The sequence below is a fragment of the Nelusetta ayraudi genome, unplaced genomic scaffold (assembly GCF_046127955.1).
Source record: "Nelusetta ayraudi isolate G7.1 ecotype Tasmania unplaced genomic scaffold, CSIRO-AGI_Nayr_v1 ptg000006l, whole genome shotgun sequence".
Classification (NCBI taxonomy): Eukaryota; Metazoa; Chordata; class Actinopteri; order Tetraodontiformes; family Monacanthidae; genus Nelusetta; species Nelusetta ayraudi.
Genome location: NW_027466056.1, coordinates 7782135 through 7801515, shown reverse-complemented (window position 1 = coordinate 7801515; position 19381 = coordinate 7782135). Strand labels below are relative to the sequence as shown.

Sequence of the window (19381 nt, the reverse complement as noted above, 5' to 3'; positions counted from 1 at the left end):
GCAGAGATTGTTATTCCATTCAATATTGTCAATGTTTCCTTGAAGAAGAAATAGACGCTGTCATTCCTTATCTCAAATAATATAAAAAAGATTGGTGTGTTTTTGCTATTATCATTTTTAAATAAATGGCATTCAAAATTTGTTCTCTCTTATCTTTTCCCCTTTTTTCAATGAATTTTTCGCATCAAAAATAAAACAGACCATTGTTTACCATGTGCTCAAAGTGATTGGTATACTACATCCTAAACAGATGGAATTGTAACTTGTAATGTTATCATGACATCAAATTGACAAGGTTTCCTTTGATGTTGGGCAAACTGCTGCGCAATCAACTCCTTAATTCATCAACATACAGTCTGCAAGTCTGCTGTTAGGTGGGAGTTTTAATCAAATTAAGGCCCAGAGAACACATGTCCGCACTGTCTGTAATCTGGTAATCTCATTGTGAGGTCTGTCCGTCGCTGGCTGCAGTAAACAGATCACCATGTTGGAGTGCCTCTGCCTGACTGAACAGCAGAGCAGTGAGAGCGTTACTCACGCTGTCCAGTTAGCATCATTGCTCATGTTGCCAAGTTGCCTTGCCACTTTGTTGTTTGAGACAAACAGTTAAGAAAGCGTTAAACGGTCTGTTTGTTTTGCAGCTTTCCCAACCTCGGTGCATCCTTGGAGCCACTCGAGGACGGATGTAATTTTAGCACAGTACAATAAGATGGTTTCCACCGGGGACCTGCAATGTCAGTTGATTCATGTGGCGTCACGCTGACATGCTGTATTTTCTTGCCGGAGGAAATCAAAAGAACAAACAAATGAGGTTAATTTCCCTCTGCTGTCCTCCAGCCCAGTCAACATCCCCCTGTTTACATTATTTTGAGCAAATTCACTTTAATGGAGGATGTTTTATACTTGCAGGATGCCTCCTGCCCAGTCTAATCTCACACTCGGAGATGTTGAATAGCACAAAGCTGTTGTTTCATTTTTGTGTGGCTCATTAAAGACATCTTCTCAGTTTGTTTGTTTTTTTTTAAGTCAATGTGCAATGCAGAGATGGACTTCTGAGGAGACTGGACTGGGCACTGCTTACAAGTTACTCTTTCGCATTTAGCTGTCAAAACACAAGCTTCGAAATTCTTCACATTGGTCCTAATGAAGTGTGCAAGAAAGTAGCGGACTGCTGCCAAAAAGCGAACTGTAAGCTCTGCTCTGGAATGACTGTTCATGCCTACTGCGTTCAGTGCATGTAGTATCAAAATCTTGGAGGAGATCTTGACTGTTGTGGAAACCCCCCTCCTCCTTTACTGAGATTCAGCCGTGTTCAATCAGCACAAAGATACAATAGTCATAACATATTGTTAAATATTTAGGGTCATTAACAACACAGATGAACCAGGCATGACAGCTGTAGAACCGAAAGGAAAAAACAAACAAACAGAAAAACAAACAAACAAAACAAGCTAGAATTCAACTTCACAAATTTAATAATTTATTTTTTTATTTATTCAGACAAATTCTTACAGACACGACTTAGCCTAATCTAATTTTAGACATAAGCAAATCAATGAATTTGGTTTGAAGCAGCCTGTAGTATTTGAAAGAGGAAGTGAAACTGCCTCCACTCATGTGAAAGCGACACACCCAACGTAGCAACAAGCAGGTGCTGATATTGTTAGCTAACCTCTCAAACAAGTTTGTCATTTCCTCTGACGTCATGCGGTGGCTTGAGAGTTTGTTTGGTATTCAAATCACACTCATTCAAGAATTATCGTTTAATCATTTAGAATTATGAAACGGCGGTTCCTGGTGCAGTTTCACAAATTCTCCAGTAGATGGCGACAATTGACAAGAAACGAACCAGCGGCGTGACGGCCGCAAGATATGTAGTCCATCAGGTCTCGACGTCAACACGCGTGAGCGTCTTCTCACTCATATTTCACTTACCTCTGAAAAAAATGAGCTTATTCGTGTACTTTATCATGCCCTGAAACTGCAAAACTGTCGACAAAACACGGCCGTGGTAACTTTAAAATTAAGATTGTGTTTTGATTTTTGCTTTTTTATTAAAAAACAAAACAGTTTCGAGCAATTAGTCTTTATGTAGGATTTAACTTACGTCCCACCACTTGCTGTACGATCTTTATCTCCTCACCACAATGACAAAGTTTGTGTCGAATGCTGAAATTGTGAATATATATATATATATATATATATATATATATATATATATATATATATATATATATATATATATATATATATATATATATATATATATATATATGTATATATATATATATTTGTTTATATTTGTTATTTTTATTCTTTAAAAAAAAAAAAAAAAAAAAAAAAGCATTCAGACCGGACAGCTATATTATTTATAAACAGCTACACGCTGGCTGTACCGAGTAAGCCTGAAATACCTATGTATTCTGTCTGTCGTAAATTTAAATAAAAAGGCTTGTTGTCAAACCCCCACCCTCCTTCCCCCTTTTGTATTTTTTTATTTCCCCACCAAACCAACAACAGGTTGCCTGTCTCCAGTGACTGTGATGTTTCCTCCATCCAGCCACCCAGGCCATCTTGTCACACTCTCAGCTTTGGGGACTGGATTCATCATCTCCCAGCCAGGCTGCCTGCCATGCACAACCAACCGGAAGCGCGGATTGATTTCTGCACGGCAGGGCAGGCAAAGGGCGGCTGAAAGAAAAATCAAAGAAGCTCTTTTTGTTTTTGTTTTTTTAAACGACCTTTCCGCAAATATAGCGGGAATTGTGCGAGGGTTCGCGCTGTCGACACATCCGCTTAAGTCAAGGATTATTTATTTTGGAAATGGGATCTACCTTAAGGGTCTCCACCTGCTGGGCACCGTAATGGTGGTGAGTATCTCTGGAGAAGGGACTCACTGCCCTTTTCCACTATTTTTCCTCATTTCATTTTGATTGACGTGTCACTGTGCTGTCATCTGAACGGTGACGTTAGAATAATGGTAGTAACAATGTGAAGAAATAACTTCCTAATCCAAAATAGATTCACCGCCAATTAGGCGACAGCGGATGGAGACGCTAAATTTGTCAGCCGCGTATTTTCTCCCACAATTAGCGCGACAGGCGTGCGCAAACACGCACATTTCCGTATTTCCCCACTCTCAAAATAATGATATAACGACGATGATAAAAGTTACAATGAACTGACACCGACCGTTTTGGGGACGGTGTTTTGATTAAAAAAAAAAAAAAAAAGGCTCATCGACGGCGGTGTTTTAGGGCGGGACGGGCGCAGAATCTTCAATTCAATTTAACCCAAAACAAGCAACACAAAAAAAAAAATTAAAATGGAGGGACGGTGACACTCAGACATCGTGACAAACAAATAAAGCAGGCGTTTAAAACTAAGAATAGAGCCCGACGGTGACGAGGAGGAGGAGGAGGAGGAGGAGGAGGAGGGTCTGTCGAGCTACAGGTCCGCAAATGTCATTTGTGACGAGAGAATAAGCAGTTGAACAAATCTTTGTCGTGGTCATATCGCTGGGGGAAGAAGACACGTCTTTTAAATAAAATAAACATCAACGTGTGTGTGTGTGTGTGTGTGTGTGTGTGTGTGTGTGTGTGTGTGTGTGTGTGTGTGTGTGTGTGTGTGTGTGTTTTAAGTGTCACAGTTTGCTGGGTACCATCGCAGGCTGCGAGGGACACATCTGGGGAGGGCACGCCCAGATTCATTCACTCTTTCATGGGCGTCTTGAAAACAGGAGTGCGCGTCACAGTCGCGAGAAGCGGCGACTTGTACTCGCACGTATTCGGCTTCCTGTCGGAGTGTCTACTACATCGAATATGAAGTAATGTACTCAGACAACAACAACAACAACAACAACAACAGCAACAGGCTTTGAATTGAACTACTATGATGGTTCCCGCGTGAGACCGCTTTGCCACAGGTGGGACCCCGGGGCTGATGTTGAGCGGCGGTGGTTTCCAGGAAACGCTAAATGGACGGCTGAAAGCCTCCACCTCGCTCGGTTAGGTTTTTTTTTTTTACCGCCGCCGGCTGTCGTGGTGAAGCCGGGTTCCTGGAGGTGGTAGAGGTGGTGGTGGTAAAGGGCGCCATGGCGACAGGGCGACAGTTCGCCGAGCTTTAAGCCCCGAGCCGAGAGGTGTCTGCCGCGAGGGAGAAGCACCGTGGACACATCATCAACAATGGCGACGTCGATTCGGAAAGCGCCAACAATTCAGGTAACTGAACGTCTGAAGCGTCGGAGAGGGAGCTATTTTATACGTCGTTTTTAGAGCAGCGTCACTCTGAAATTAAAAAAAAAAAAAAAAAAATTTGCTACGCCGGGATATATGAAAAAATGTCTGATATTACAAAGTGTCCGTAGTGTGAACTATGACGAGCATTCGCGAAGACTTCAACGTTTTCCAGGTGTCAGGTGGGTTTCCATGTGCTTTCTGTCAGCGCCACAGGCAGCGATGCCCTTTTGACACCCTGCCAGCTGTGATTTCCATTCATCTGAGGCGTTTTTCCGCTCCTCCCAGGATGGAGCCATTACAGCACATCCATTGCATTCGCTTTCAGTCGACTCAAAAGTAAAAGGACAACAGATTTTGTGGCTCGGCCAGTGGATCAGATAAAACTACAGTATGTTGTGAAGAATGTTGAGCAATGGGTGTTCTTTGCTCATTTTTTATTTATTTTTTTTTTTTTTATGACAATGTTTGAGGACCGTTACCTTCATTTGTTTACATTTGGCAGGTTGTCTGTGTAAGAAAGTGCTGAGATTGTTGACAGAGTTGGACGTGAAAATTGCTTCAGTCGAACTAACCAAACAGACGGCAGTTTGTGTGTGAGTGTCACAGTGCGACGTGCCTCAGGTGTCAGGTACATTTCCACCTTTTTACGTCACCACCACAGAGAACAGTATCTATTCACGCCTCAAAATACAATTCAAGAGACATCTTGACGCTTGAAAATGCCTTTGTGATGTTCACAATGTGTTGAAATCGTCAACATCAGACTAGGAGATAAAAATATCTTCAGAGTGTTTTGAGGTCACAGTTAATTTGCCACGGGGACGTCGTCGATACGTGCGAGGGTGGCACGCGTCGCGAAGTAGCTCGGCTTTGTTTTCCTTCAGCACCATGGACAGCAGCACCAGTGCACTCTCTCCAGACCTTCGTTTAGAAAACCCATCGCAACAATAGCTGCGTTGCCATTACCCCTAGAATTGCACAATATTTCAGGAAACACCTAAACTTTAAAAAAAAAAAAAAATCAAATATGGTTAAAAGGTTTTGATGAAGTGGTTTTTCAGACGTTTTGATGTAGAGGCACATGGAAGAAAAGTGTCAGGGAAACACTTTTTTTTTTTTTTTTCGCATTTACGCGTCACCTGACGTGACGTACATAGTCACGCGGCCAGTTCACTTCAAACAGCTGCTCCAAAAAGCAAAAATGTTTTGTTCCTCCATCCTCCTCACAGTGGGGTCTGGCCGGACGAGATTTGACGAGAATTACGGCTTATGCGCCTCACACCATTCAACGGAAACACCTGCAAATCGCAATTGTACTTTGTTGAAATTTTAGAAATATCTCTTTTATTTTGCGAAAACTGTCATGGAAACGCAGCTGGTAGCGCATTGTTTGGAGCAGGCTAAGTTGGGTTTCCATTATTTGCTTTCAATGTGCAGCAGTGTTTCCTTCTGTAGCACCACGGACAGCGAAACAACAAGCAAGCTGGGCTCTTGATTGTTTTTTTTGTTTTTTTTAGACAGCTCCTGGACTTGCTGAATTTCCCTTTTGTTGCCAGGTTAGACAGGCACAGACACGTTCGCTGTCTTGACGCGTTCTCCAAGCTGTCATGAGGCGCTTGACCTCGGGGGGCTGGAGGCTGGACTCTTCGGTTGGGTGTGGATGTCAGGCCTGCGGTGGCCGATGCGACTCAGCAGCACCTCGCAGCATCAGCTGTCAGGACACACATCACAACAGTGGGTCCCGGCCGGGGCAGGCTTTGGTACACAGCAGATGTGTTTTATTACCCCTTGAGGATAAGCTTATGCGTGATTACACCTATAAAGATATATTAACCATTTGCTAGGGCTTTCCAATAATCCTCCACTCCCTTTATATTGGATGCCATGCTTGGCTGACGGGAGTTTATGAGCTTATCTGGCCTCAGTGGCAGCCCTGTAGATAAGAACCTTCTCCATGGCTTTTTGTTTATCCTAGCTCGGAGGTGAGCAAATGTCAATCATGGCTGCAAGTGTTGCAAGAGATCAAACACCAACAAGAGGCAGTTTCCATAATGAGACATTTCGAATCAGTTGGACTCTGGGGGTTCTAATCTTCCATGATGTATCAAACTGGGCAGCCTTAATTCAGATGACTGGAATGTATTTGAAATCACTCAACATGCATTTCCTCTTCTTTGTCTTTTGTGGTTTGTAAGAGCAGCACTCGCCTTCTGCTCCCTTTCAGCCCAACTACCGGGATTCCGATTGCTTTAGCAATGCCAAGACTGGCTGAAAATGCCTCACGTCGGAGCTTGGCAAGATGCCAACTGAGATCTTTTGTCATTTGGAAGGTTTTACTAAGGTGTCCCAGGGACCCCAAACGGTCCTTGACCGTCTAAGAAATCCCCATTAATGCCAGTGTACATTTAAAATTCAAATTATTTTAGTCTAAATTGTAACAAAATACAGAACAATATAAAACTGGGATCTGTACTCAGATATGCTTAATATGCATTCAAGGGATTGTAAAGTATAGAGACGTTTTTAAAGCTTCTCCATGCAAACATTGTATTCATGTCTTTCTAATACTTTCCAGGTTATCTCTACATTTCTGTATGAAAAGATATAAGGGCATCAATGTGAAGACACCGCTGGCATTATCGTTGACCGAGACAGTACCCTGACCAACCGTCTCCTTACCTTAACCTTAATTCTCTCAATGCCAGGAGGCACACAAGGCTTAGACTTCTCTCCTCCGGCCACAATGGAGGAGTCCAAGCCTCGTGCGCCTCCTGGCACTGAGAGAATGAATGTTGAGGTAAGGAGACGGTTGGTGGTGCTCATATTTAGATGATGAAAGACGCTCCGCTTTGTTGGGAGAGACTGTTCCAGACGCTCCCTCAGGAGTCGCCTCCTCCTGCGGCCCAAGCTGAATGTCAAAACAGCTCCTGATTGCCTTCTGGTCTGCAGGTCTTTTGCTCTTCGCTGCTGCGTTTCCATGGCAGTTTTTCGCGAAATAAAAGCAGAATATTTTGATCAATTTCAACAAAGTACTATTGCGATTTGCAGATGTTTCCATTGAATAGTGTGAAGGACATAAGCTGTAATTCTCGTCAAATCTCGTCCCACCAGACCTCACTTTGAGGAGGATGGATGTACAGAATTCCTTGTATAAGTCTGCATTTCAATGTTGTTTGCTGTCAACACGTCACGTGACCCCGTACGTCATGACCGCTGAAAGTGTAAATGCGAAAAAAAGTGTTTCCATGACGCTTTTGCGATAAACCGCTATATGAATGCGTCTGAAAAACCACCTTGTGAGAGCATCAAAACCTTTTTTGCGCAGTTCGAGGGGTCATGGGAACGCTGCTAGTTCTGAACAAAAAAAAGGTAAAAGTGACACTCCCCCCCCCCCCCCAAAAAAAAAAAAAAAAAAAGAATGCTTTGAGGCGACTTTTGAGGTCACGCTAGTAAGGAAGCTCCTCTTTGAATTCTGGGCCAGGAGAGTCGGTGTCATCCACCCGGGAGACAAGAGAAAAGGCGAGGCTCACCGCGCGCGCTGGGAATGACTCACAAGGGCATTGTTGTTGTTTTTAAGGCAGGTTCTTGCTCGCGTGCGCCTCCGCTTCCCGCCGGCTTTCCTGATCGGCTCAGTTTTGCGAGAGAGGTGGCAAACGGATCAAACAGTCGATGTGCTCAAACTTCGCTGGCAAATTAAAAGGGCAGCTCGGTTGTTAACCGCACCGCAGCTCACTCCCCCCCGCCGGCTCACCGGAAAACCACTTCCTGCGAAGAGGCAGAAGTGAGGAGATAACCGCACTGCTTGACTGACACCGCCGTCGGTTTATTTACTGCTCCAGGGAGACTGCGTCTTGTGCAGTGCAGCGCGGCGGGTGCCGACTATTTCTGAATAGTCCCCGTGAATCAGCCAAGGGCGGGTCACACACGTCACAGCCCAGCTCCCGAGATCTAATATGGCGACCCGTTCATTTCAATGGAGTTGCTCGGCTCGCCCGGCACAAAAAAAAACAAGTTTTCAGCTTCAGCTAGCGTTGTAGCACTGGAGATTGGTCTTGGCCTTGAGACCTTTTCTAAGGGTCTTGGTCTCGTCTCTGCCTTGGAGGCAGTTTTACTGGGTCTTGTCTCGGGCTCGGACTGGACGGACTCGGGATTTTTGTCAAGACCAGTCAAGACTCAGCCGACGCCACGATGACATGATAATAACAGAAAAGAATCCAGCTGCTGCTGTTTTACGCTCTGTTTATTTTTTCATTTTATGAAGCAAGGTTGTGTTTTTGAAAATGGTTCAAAATAGCTGGCAAAGCAGCAAAAAATGAAAAGATACCTTGCTGAAAATAGACCTTGCTGTTTGATTTAGAAGCAACCTTGAAATAAAAAAAGATAGAAAGTCTTGGTCTGCTCTTGGTCTCTAACCCCAAATGTCTTTATCTTGTCTCAATCTCAATACTCTCTAGTTGATAATGTCTTGGTTTCGGTTGGTGCCGTTTTGACTACAACTCTTGCTTATGCGTGATGCGGCCCATAGAGCGTGCGCACATACATCAGGAAGCATGAGCCAATCAGAACGAGCGGAGACACAGCAAGTTGGACGACTTGGTGTCACGCTGGGAATAAACTCTTTTGTGGTGATTGTACGGCCCTTATCATTTTTTTTGGAAAGATCAAAAAAACAATGTTTGAAAAATCTGCAATAGAAAGATTTGTTACGAACCGCGTTTCAGGTCGCAGTCGTCCTGTCAGCCGGTATGGAGGCATTTCGTTTTGCACTTTGAGTCAGATGGGGTTTTGGTTGCAGTACTTCGAGTGGCCACTGGAAAAGAATCGCTGCCCTGCCGTAATTGCCAGCCCGGTATCCAGTTCCTGTAATACATCCATGGTCTCACCTCATGTTTATTGCCTCCAAAACCCCTCCTCCCCTGCCACCCTCACTACTACACCTTACCTGTGACCTCTCACTGCTTCAACCCCTCTGAGGCCGACGTTTTCGCCAGAACCGTCTCTGTCGTCCTTTTAATCGTTCCGAAGTGTAAGCTGCCTTTTGATTATGTTGCTTTGCACTGCAGGCAGTGATTCACATTTTAAGGAAAAAGATAAACTGACACTTGAACTCCTCTGTGTAGACTCAGGATGTCCCTCATCATCTCAAATAGTGTTGCCGTCTTCGCTCATCAACGGCATCGTTTGTGCGAAAAATGCACTGGAAATCTATATATTTTTCACCCCCACCGCCTGCCTCCTACTGCATGTGTCACACGGAGGATTATACGAGGAGCTGGTACTTAGGGTCAGACGCAAAGGCTGCTCGGGAATGTCAGAGCATATTTTCATCCCCAGCTGATGGATGGAAAGGATGAAAAATCATGGCCTTTTGTCTAAAACGAGGCTCTGAGTCACATCTGCGTTTTTTTTCTTTAACGGCACTGACAGGGCGTCATGACGGCAGCAGCACGAGCGTTTAAAGTGACACGGAATTAACGGACGCCAGGGTCATTGTCGCCACCCGCCATTTTCAGCAGAGTCGAAAGAGCCACCGTGATTCCCGGCCACTATGTACGACGGGTTATCTGAGCAAGATGTACTACAGTAGGCACTGATGATCCCCGGATGGATGTGGGTGGAGAAAGTGGCCACTGCTTGGCGTATTTAAAGGTTAAGCATGTAATATTTGTAGATTTTGAGAAGAAATAGAGAGAAGAAACAGCGACATCAATCTAAAATTCACTCCCCCCTCCCTCTCCTGAGCTTGCCTGTGAACTACGGTTGCCTGCACATACAAACCTGGATACTTTCTCTACCTTCTTGTTGGTTGGTCAACCAAGATACGAAACGTGCTATCAGGAGGCTGGATTGTCCACACAGGCTTCCTTAGAAATTTGGCAGTGCAAAGTGGCAGCGAACTAGTAACAAGACCCTTGCTCAATGTATATTCATATATATAAATAAAGAACGGTTCTATGCGTAGGAAAACCAAATTACTTTTATTGTAAACACACATACGTACACTTCTATTAATGTATTTACGGGCAGTATATTAAGCTTTTACCAATATAAAAATCACAAATGACCTTTTGTGTTTCACACTCATCACGTCTTGATTCACGGATTCTCTCCCGCGATCGCTTGTGGTTTATCGCAGCTCCGTCCCCGGGCTGAGCCCCTCGCCGCTGCCCCCTGAAGGAGCAGGATGACAAGATGGCGCAGCTGCTTGTACCGCCCGGACCTGACAGCTTCTGCCCCTTCGTGCCCGAGTCGCTGGCCGCCATCGAGCTGCGCATCGCCGAGGAAGAGGCTCGGCGGCCGCGGCCGGAGCGCCGCAGCGACAGCGACGACGAGAATGGGCCCGCGCCTAACAGCGACCTGGAGGCGGGGAAGTCGCTGCCTTTCATCTACGGGGACATTCCGCCGCACCTGGTGTCCACCCCGCTGGAGGACCTGGACCCCTTCTACAGCAACCAGAAGGTCTGTCGCCGTCTCACAAAGTTACCTTACAAAGTTACGTACCAAGTTCTGCACACTAACGGTCAAAAGTTTGGACACATGTGCGTTCGTACGTACTTTTGATGCCTTCAGTGAGAAACTGCAATGTCATTAGTCATGAGAATGAAAGAAAAGACATTGGATTCAAAGTGTAAATGGTAAATGGTAAATGGACTGCACTTATATAGCGCTTTTCCAGCAACTGCACGGTACCCCAAAGCGCTTTACAAAGGCCTCTCATTCACTCATTCCCCATTCACGCACACATTCATACACCCATGGGTGCAAGTGTGTGTCGAAACTTTTGACCGGTAGTGTAGCTTGGCTCCGACAATGAAAATACTCTCCTGAACCTGAGAGCTACTTCATGGGCGAGCCATACGATGGGCAAGCAGTTTGCTACACTCTCCATGAAAAATCAACTTTCTCGGTCACCCTTTAGTTATCCATTATTATTAAGTATCATCATCTATGTGAAGACACTTATCATGTTAATGAGATTTCAATAATTCAACAATGACTGAAGAAGGTTGGATAAAACTGAATTTTACATGCAGCTAAATGAGTTGTGCTATTTTTTGTAAAGCAAGCAGGTGCCTGTGAGCACAGTGTTGGTGACCCCTGCTCTGGCGTATTTAGCCTCCTGTTTACAGACTCCTGCGAGAGCATTTTTTATCAAACTTTCAGGTCGGGTTCGGCGTTCACGAAAACAGTTTGCACAACTTTCATTTTTAATTTGCGCAACTTTGCATTTCGTTGGTTGATTTCAGCCTTTTGCATGAATGCAATTCGTGCGACACCCAGCGTCATCTCACTGTCTATTTATAGTGTCTTACCTCTGGCCACTCATTTTACAGCGATCCAATCTCGGCTTAACCTTAGCAGCATCAGTATCTGCCGTTTGGACGAGTCCGGGCACCTCGAGATTAACCAGCGTCTAGAATTTTGCCGCATGATGTAAAATCCTCCCATCTAGTGGTCAGATTTTAGATTGCAGCGCTTATTCGCTCACCTTCCGTCTCCCGAGCTCGCCAGCGAACTATGGCGGCCTGCGCACACAAACCTGGATACCTCATACCTCGGTCACCTTCTTCTTTGTCGGTCACCCTAAATGTGAAACGCGCTCTCAGGTGACCTGGATTGTCCACACCAGGCTTCCTTAGAAATATGCCGGTGCTAGATGCCAGCTGACTGGCAGCAAAACCCTTGGTCTATGTATGTTCTTATATATAGATAAGAACCGTTCTGTGGGTAGGAAAACCAAATGACTTTTATTGCACTGCGAGTATACACTTGTATTAGTATATTTACGGCCAGTGTGTTAAGCTTTTACCAATATAAGAATTATAAATCAGGCCAAAATTTTACACACTGGGCCCTTGAATGTGTTCAGCCACGCGTGAGGCGTTTGAGGGCCGGGCCAGCCGAGGTGCTAAATGCTGCTGAGCTAATGTGCCAGTTGAGCACCGAGTGCCAACAGTTGTCCAGCCTGCAAGTGAAGCCAGCCGGCCTCCGCGTACTTCAGGGCCCGCGAGCCCTGAAAGCAGCCGGGGAGGGGACTGGCTTCGCTCAAGCCCCCCCGACGCCATCGCTCGCCACACGCTGGCAGCCGTGACGCGCAAACACCACTGACACGCGCAGCCAATTCCAAAATGTCTTTATTTTTAGTGCCACTTTTGCACCACTTGGACGTCGTTATATGCACTAGTGTTGTAGTCCTGCAGATTGGTCTTGGTCTCCAGACCACTCTCGAAGGGTCTCGGTCTCGTCTCGGCCTCGGAGGCATTTTCACTCTGTCTTGCCTTTTGCTCCTCTCTCTGTTTCAGACCTTCATAGTATTGAATCGCGGGAAGGCGATCTTCCGCTTCAACGCCACCCCTGCCGTGTACATCTTGAGCCCCTTCAACCCTCTGAGGAGGGTTGCCATTCGAATCTTGGTGCACTCATATCCTTTTCAGAGCGTGCGCGAAAGGCACAGTGCGATATGGATTACCGGGCTTTATGGGACAAAAGAGGGGATTTATATTTGCTTATTAAAGAGACTAAGTGCAGTGATTCCTGCATAATTCAATTTGGAATGTGTGATTAGGACACAGGGAAAGAAACCGAGCATTTCATCTACATGTTTTATTTGCCATTTAATCTACTGTTGCCAGCTCACTGATGGACTCTGACTTGTGTCAGCCAGTGTTTTCTTCCTTGACTTGCGTCGCCACGCTGTTCAGCATGTTGATCATGTTCACCATCCTGACCAACTGTGCTTTCATGACGCTCAGTAACCCCCCGGAATGGGCCAGGAATGTAGAGTAAGTTTCCCCTTCCACTCCTTTTGTTTTTAACCTTTTATTTTTGCAAGGTTTCGCATTAACAAGCAAACAAACAAAACAGATGTATCCATGTACACAAGTAACTATATATGTGTGTGTGTGTGTGTGTGTGTGTATACATATATATATATATATATATGTATATACATTTGTATATATGTATGTATATACATATACATATATATATGTATATGTATATACATATATACATAAATAAATACAATACAGAAGAAGAGAGGAAAAATAAGGAATGATTACACCACACCCAGTATCTAACCTGTTTGTTGTAGGTGCAATGCTAACACTATCACTCCTTTACCAGCCTCATTAAAGAATTATTTCAAACTGTTATGTCAATTTTGCTGTTTTGGACATGATGAATGGCTGCCAGGCCTCATCAAATCTGTCTGTCGATCCATTCAGAGTGGACCTAATCTTCTTTAGCTGTAGTAACCGCATTAGATCTCGAATCTAGTGTGAGTGGGTGGGCGGAGCCCCATCCTTCCATCTCGGAAGAATTATCCCTCGACTCCTTTTGTTGAAACAAGGATCCTACCTGTCAATCGACTCTTCAGGAATTTTTTTGTCGCGGCTGGCCTGATTGCGATTCTGTCTGGTCTTAGCGACGCTAATCCCCTCAGCCATAGTGGCTCTGAACAGCAGACCCCGGAGAGGAAGGGGATGAACTATGCCTATCTATGTCAATATGTCTTGCCCTGTCTAAAGTGTGTTTGTAAGGGTAATGATGTTTGTTATGTATGTTGGTCAAACTGTGCGGTGCACTATAAGAAAAGAATTTCCACTCAGGGACAATAAAAATCGAATTACTTATTATCAATAATGTAATTACTCAGCACTTGGCCTGGGTGGTGATGTTCGCTCACTAAAACTGCGGCCCAAGCACACAGCAAAAACAGCCATTCCGTACGCATTCATGAAACAAACACACATCTCACCCTGGTCAATGCACGTCGAGTCCCTCGTCCTTTATTTAGGGCAAAATTAATTTGCCTCTTCTGATGTCCTCTTCATTTTGAGCCCGATGTCTCTTTCACCAGGTGCACGTTCACAGGGATTTACACTTTTGAGTCCCTCATCAAGATCCTGGCCCGGGGCTTCTGCATGGGCAAGTTCACTTTCCTGCGGGACCCGTGGAACTGGCTGGATTTCAGTGTCATCCTCATGGCGTAAGTATCCCGACACGTAGCGTTAGCATGATCCTAACGTGACATGGCGTACATTAGAGAGGGGTGGGGGGTGCAGGGAAAGAGTTTTTTTTTTTAGTGCTAATGAGCGGAACAGCGGCTACAGCAAGGGTGGGTAAAGGGGGGGATCACTAGCTGCGTTTCCATGACAGTTTTTCGCAAAATGAAAGCGATATTTCTAAAATTTCGACAAAGTACAACTGTGATTTGCAGACGTCTCCATTGAATGGTGTGAAGCGCGTAAGTCGGAATTCTCGTTAAATCTCGTCGAAACTTTAGGTACGAAACCTTTTACGATAAATCTGCATTTTGATGTTGTTTGCCGTCAAGAATGGTTGTTATGTTTTTCTCTTTGATTACTTGTAAAAAATACTCTGTCTCCTCCGCCGTCCAATCATAACGCGCCATTTTCACTTGAAGTGAACTGGTCACGTGACCCCATACGTCACGTGACCAGTTGTCGGTGTGAAAATAGTTTTTTCCGATAGTTCGTCAAAACCTTTTAGCCATATTTGGGAGGTTTTTCCAAGTTCAGGTGTTCCTATGACCAGTTTTTCTACTGCGATATTTAGGTTTTTGTGCAATTCTACCGATCATGGAAACGCAGCTATCCTGATTTGCTCAAGAGAACGTGCACGTAAATCCTAACTCTGCTCTGTCGTAATGGAAGCCCCCCCCCTATCTTGGCCTATATCTGTCCCACGCTTCACTTACTGCACCTACATGTCTGGTAAATAGAAGCCTCCCGGCATTAGGCCACTCGGTGAATGTTAACGCAATAATGCTGTAATCTCGTTTCGCCCGACCCCCCTGCAGTGCTTTTACGCGACTCGAGTTGCTGTTGTGTGACGTCTCTTCTTTTTTTTTTCTTTTTTTCCTTTTTTTCTGCGCCCATTGTAATAACTTGTGCATTCTAATCCTGCAGGTATATTACAGAGTTTGTAAACCTAGGCAATGTCTCGGCTCTGCGCACGTTCAGAGTGCTGAGAGCTTTGAAAACTATCTCGGTAATCCCAGGTAAGGCTGCCTCCGCGCCCGGCGGCGGGCCACTCCTGCCATTCCCGTCCTCTGTGCGTGACTGTTTGCCGTTCCCGCCTCCCCCCTCTGCACCCCACCCCCCTCCCTCTCCCCCTTGGCTTCCACCACCCCTGTTGTTCCGTCACTTGTCTGGCGTGCGGGTGCTTGACTTGTGTGCGTGCGCGCGTGTATGTGCGTGTGTCCCACATTCTTTTTCCCCACCCCCCAAAAAAAATACCCCACCCTCCCTCCCTCCCTCCCTCCCTCCTCCACCCCTCCTCCCTCACCTTCCCTTACAGATATGTCACAGAGTTTGTGGACCTGGGCAATGTCTCAGCACTGCGAACCTTCAGGGTTCTTCGAGCCCTGAAGACCATATCGGTCATCCCAGGTGAGAGAGACCCCCCCTCGGACGACCCCCGAGAAAGGGCTAACAAATCTCGCCGTAGCTTTTAGCGCGATGACGCCCATCGCCGCCTTCCATGCTGCCTTCCCAGCGAGGCCAGTAAAAGCAGGAATCTGCCTCCAATCTGCACAGATTGACGTGATTCTTTGCTTTTAAAACGCATCCTCTAAGGCAGAATTCTTTTTTTTTTTGGCTGAAATTTATTCTTGCCTTGGGAGACTGAACGAGTAGATTTGTGCACTGTTTATTTTTGGTCCTTTTCGTTTTTTAATTTTCTGTTTTTTTTTGTTTTTTTTTGCATGAGACATTGCAAAAGCCAATTTTCTCGTAGCAAACACTTGCACGTGCGTGCAGGGTTTCCTCCTTACCTTGTTTTCCTGTGCATGTCCTGTTCAATGTTGTGTGTGTGTGTGTGTGTGTGTGTGTGTGTGTGTTTTTGGTCTTTGGTCAAAGCGTGACATGATGAGCGGTGGTGGTTGGGTGACGGCTGGGCACTCGACACTTACATGAGTCACATCACAAAGCAGGCAAACGGATCAAACACACGCGTCAGTCCCCCCAGTGAAACGAGTTGACGTATTACCTAAAAAAAAAAAAAAAAGCACAGTTTTTCTGCGGACACAGATACACGCACGAACGTAACCAATCATGACGGTGCAAAGCCTAGCCTGAATGAGGTTGCTGGTGAGTCCTGTCAAAGCACGTGTTTGAAAAGTGTAAAAAGAGGTGCAAAGACATTGTGTGAGTGGTGTTTCCTTCAAAAAAGACGTTGGCCTCAAGTGTTCGGCTGCGGCCAAAAAAAATTGGATTTGTCCCTTCAGCAACCCCTTCTTCTTCTGCAGCTTTTTGAAAAAGTACTTTAAAAGCTTTTATAAACGCAGTCAAGACAAAATTTCATGTCGGATTACAATTAGCTAGCTCGCCAGTTGTACATAACACCACTTGCTGTTTCACCCAAACTGGTAAAATACCTGCATTTAGTCACAAGTCTGTGATTTGGGACGCATTATGGTGCATATGCCATCAACGCTATGTTAAGTAAGCTGACCAACTGAGTGCCTATTTATACCTACATTCACTACCAGTCAATAGTTTAGACACACACTATTGAGTGGTGTGTCAATAGTGTGTGTCCAAACACACACTATTGATTTAATAATTTTTCTTTCATTTTCGCGACTATCGGTATTTGCATTGTAGGTTGTCACTCGAGGCATCAAAACGATGAAGGAACACATCTGGAATATGTATTCAACAAAAAGTGTGAAATAACTCAAGCAAGTTTTATATTTTAGATGGTCTACAATAGCCACCCTTCATATAAAATATATAGAACATATTTTGGTATTTAAGATTTTTTTTCTTTTACCACATTAATCCACATATCTTGCTCATGTATCAGATGTCTTCAGTTTGTATCCACCGTGTAAAAAGTAGTAAAGGATAAAGAAGAAACAGGTGTGTCCAAACTCTTGACTGGTAGTGTACCTACATACCTCTATGCTTATCCGCGCTGTGTTGCAAAGCTCATGACAGAAGTGTGAGGAAATTCACTCGAGTTGCACATCCCTGTACACGCTGCTTTTGCGGCAACCAGGAGCTCAGCAGCGCATCACAGTCAGCAAAACCAGTCGAAACACCGTCACATGATTCATTGACGGCCATCTGAGCCGGCAGCGATCTGCCCGAGCGCGGCTTCATGCATGGACGGCGAGCAGCCCCATACATGAACACTCTGCCGCAGATCCTGATGGCCCGCTTGCTTAGCGCCAACCTCGTATTCAGCGGCTCCTGCGTGCAAGATTTCTTTCCCCAGTTGGAAACGGGGATAGCAACTCTTTTGATTGGTCCCTGCAACGTCTCTTTTCTACTTTGGGGCTCATCTTGCTGATTTCCCATCGAGTGCGCTACATGTGCCACCATCAGTCACTGAGGGAAAATGAATCGCCTAATCGTATTTTAAGGTACATCATTTAGAACAAATGGTGAAGAAAGCAGAAATGAAAAAATAAAAACATCAAACTACAAAAACATTTCAAACTTCACGATAAGAACGAAACACTTTCAAGACAGTGCGGAAAACTGTTGCCTATCGCTCGGATAATCAACATCATTATCCATCCGCCACCAAAGGTGGCGCACTCGAGGTAGAAGTGAGAAACTTTGCAGCGACCAAATCAAAGGAGTGCTGGGCGTGGGTATCCCTATTTCATCCTAGAGAAAAAAATCTTGCGTCCCGTGTCACACCAGCTAGCTGGTCTCGCAATTCGCAGGCGCTAATCACCCCTTGTCCCCTCTTTCTCTCTCTCCCTCTCTCTGTCTGTCTGTCTCTCTATCTCTCCGTCTGTCTCTCTCTCCATTCAGGCCTGAAGACCATCGTCGGCGCCCTGATCCAGTCGGTGAAGAAGCTGTCGGACGTCATGATCCTCACTGTCTTCTGCCTCAGTGTCTTCGCCCTCATCGGCCTGCAGCTTTTCATGGGCAACCTTCGGCAGAAGTGCGTGCGCTTCCCGCTCGGCACCAACGCCACCAACGGCACCGACGCCGGCGACTACGCCGGCGACTTCACCACCGAGCCGTCGCTGCTGGACGCCAATGCCACGTACGAGGCCAACGGCACGGGGGGCGCCTTCAACTGGACCGAGTACATCAACGACGACCGTGAGTGGCCGGTGGTGGTGGTGGTGTGGGGCGTGGGGGGTTAACTGAGGTCAAGTTGAGTTAGCCAGAGTCAAGAGGTTGACGAGGAGCGACGGCGATGGCCGCCAGGTGGCGGGGAGGCGGGAAACGCGGCGGGTAATCGGAACGACAATGAGAACCCCCCCTCACCCTCCCCCCTCCTCCTCCCCCCCATCCTCTCCGCCATCTGCGCGGCGAGCAGGCCTGAGGGGCGAGAGAGCGGCGGTGAGTCACTGTCCGCAAAGGCTTCACGACGACGAGCTGACGCCAAGTGAGAGGTGGGCGAGCGGCGGGGAGAGTGAGAGAGAGAGGGGGGGGGGGGGGGGAGACAGAAAGGGGGAGAGAGAGAAAGGGGGAGAGAGAGAGAGGGGGGAAGAGAGAGAGAGGGGGAGAGAGACAGAAAGGGGAAGAGAGAGAGAGGGGGGAGAGAGAGACAAACAGAGAGGGGAAGAGAGAGGGGGGGGGAAGAAGAAGACGGCAGACGTCTAAATTTCACGGACGTGTGGGAAGCCCGCCGTCTTAATTGCTTCGGCGGTGACGCCCAGAGGAGGAGTCTGATGCCATTTATTTTAGGCATCCACTGATGCCACTATTTTACTGAACGAGTAGAGTACAAGTACTTGCATTTCAGTACTCGCCGGTACCAATACCGAGGACCTGCAAACGCCATTACACATCAAAGAATTACTTTGATTTTTGAAATATTTTCCCACAGCTGTTCGGTGACTTGAACAACATTCCACAACGTGTTTTTCTAGAACATGGACGATTGTCACAAGTTTCACAGCAGTACAAAGACAAATTTAACAATATTGTCATATACATGCACATACATCTGGTATCTGTGTAGTGGTATGTAGCTCTTTCTGAAATGACTCTTAAAACACTGAAATCAATGGATGAAATTCAGCTATTTTCCAGTATTGATATCATTTCTTCAAGTTTGGCGGACCGGATTAAAAAGCTCAACAGTCCCCATATGGCCCCCCGGGACGTAGTTTGCACATGCCTGTTCTATAATGTGCATACACC

The 19381-nt window shown here is 45.9% G+C and overlaps 1 protein-coding gene across 1 annotated transcript in view; it reads left to right on the top strand.

The window, feature by feature from the left end:
• The first annotated feature begins 641 nt into the window (after positions 1–641).
• Positions 642–19381, top strand: part of LOC142882868 (sodium channel protein type 2 subunit alpha-like) — a 41491-nt gene continuing 22751 nt past the window's right edge. The window contains exons 1-8 of the mRNA XM_076017578.1: positions 642–685; positions 2521–2870; positions 10375–10697; positions 12542–12660; positions 12932–13021; positions 14101–14229; positions 15564–15655; positions 18035–18331. Coding sequence (XP_075873693.1) covers positions 10431–10697; positions 12542–12660; positions 12932–13021; positions 14101–14229; positions 15564–15655; positions 18035–18331 — 994 coding nt within the window. The 5' untranslated portion in view covers positions 642–685; positions 2521–2870; positions 10375–10430. The remainder of the gene's footprint in view (positions 686–2520; positions 2871–10374; positions 10698–12541; positions 12661–12931; positions 13022–14100; positions 14230–15563; positions 15656–18034; positions 18332–19381) is intronic.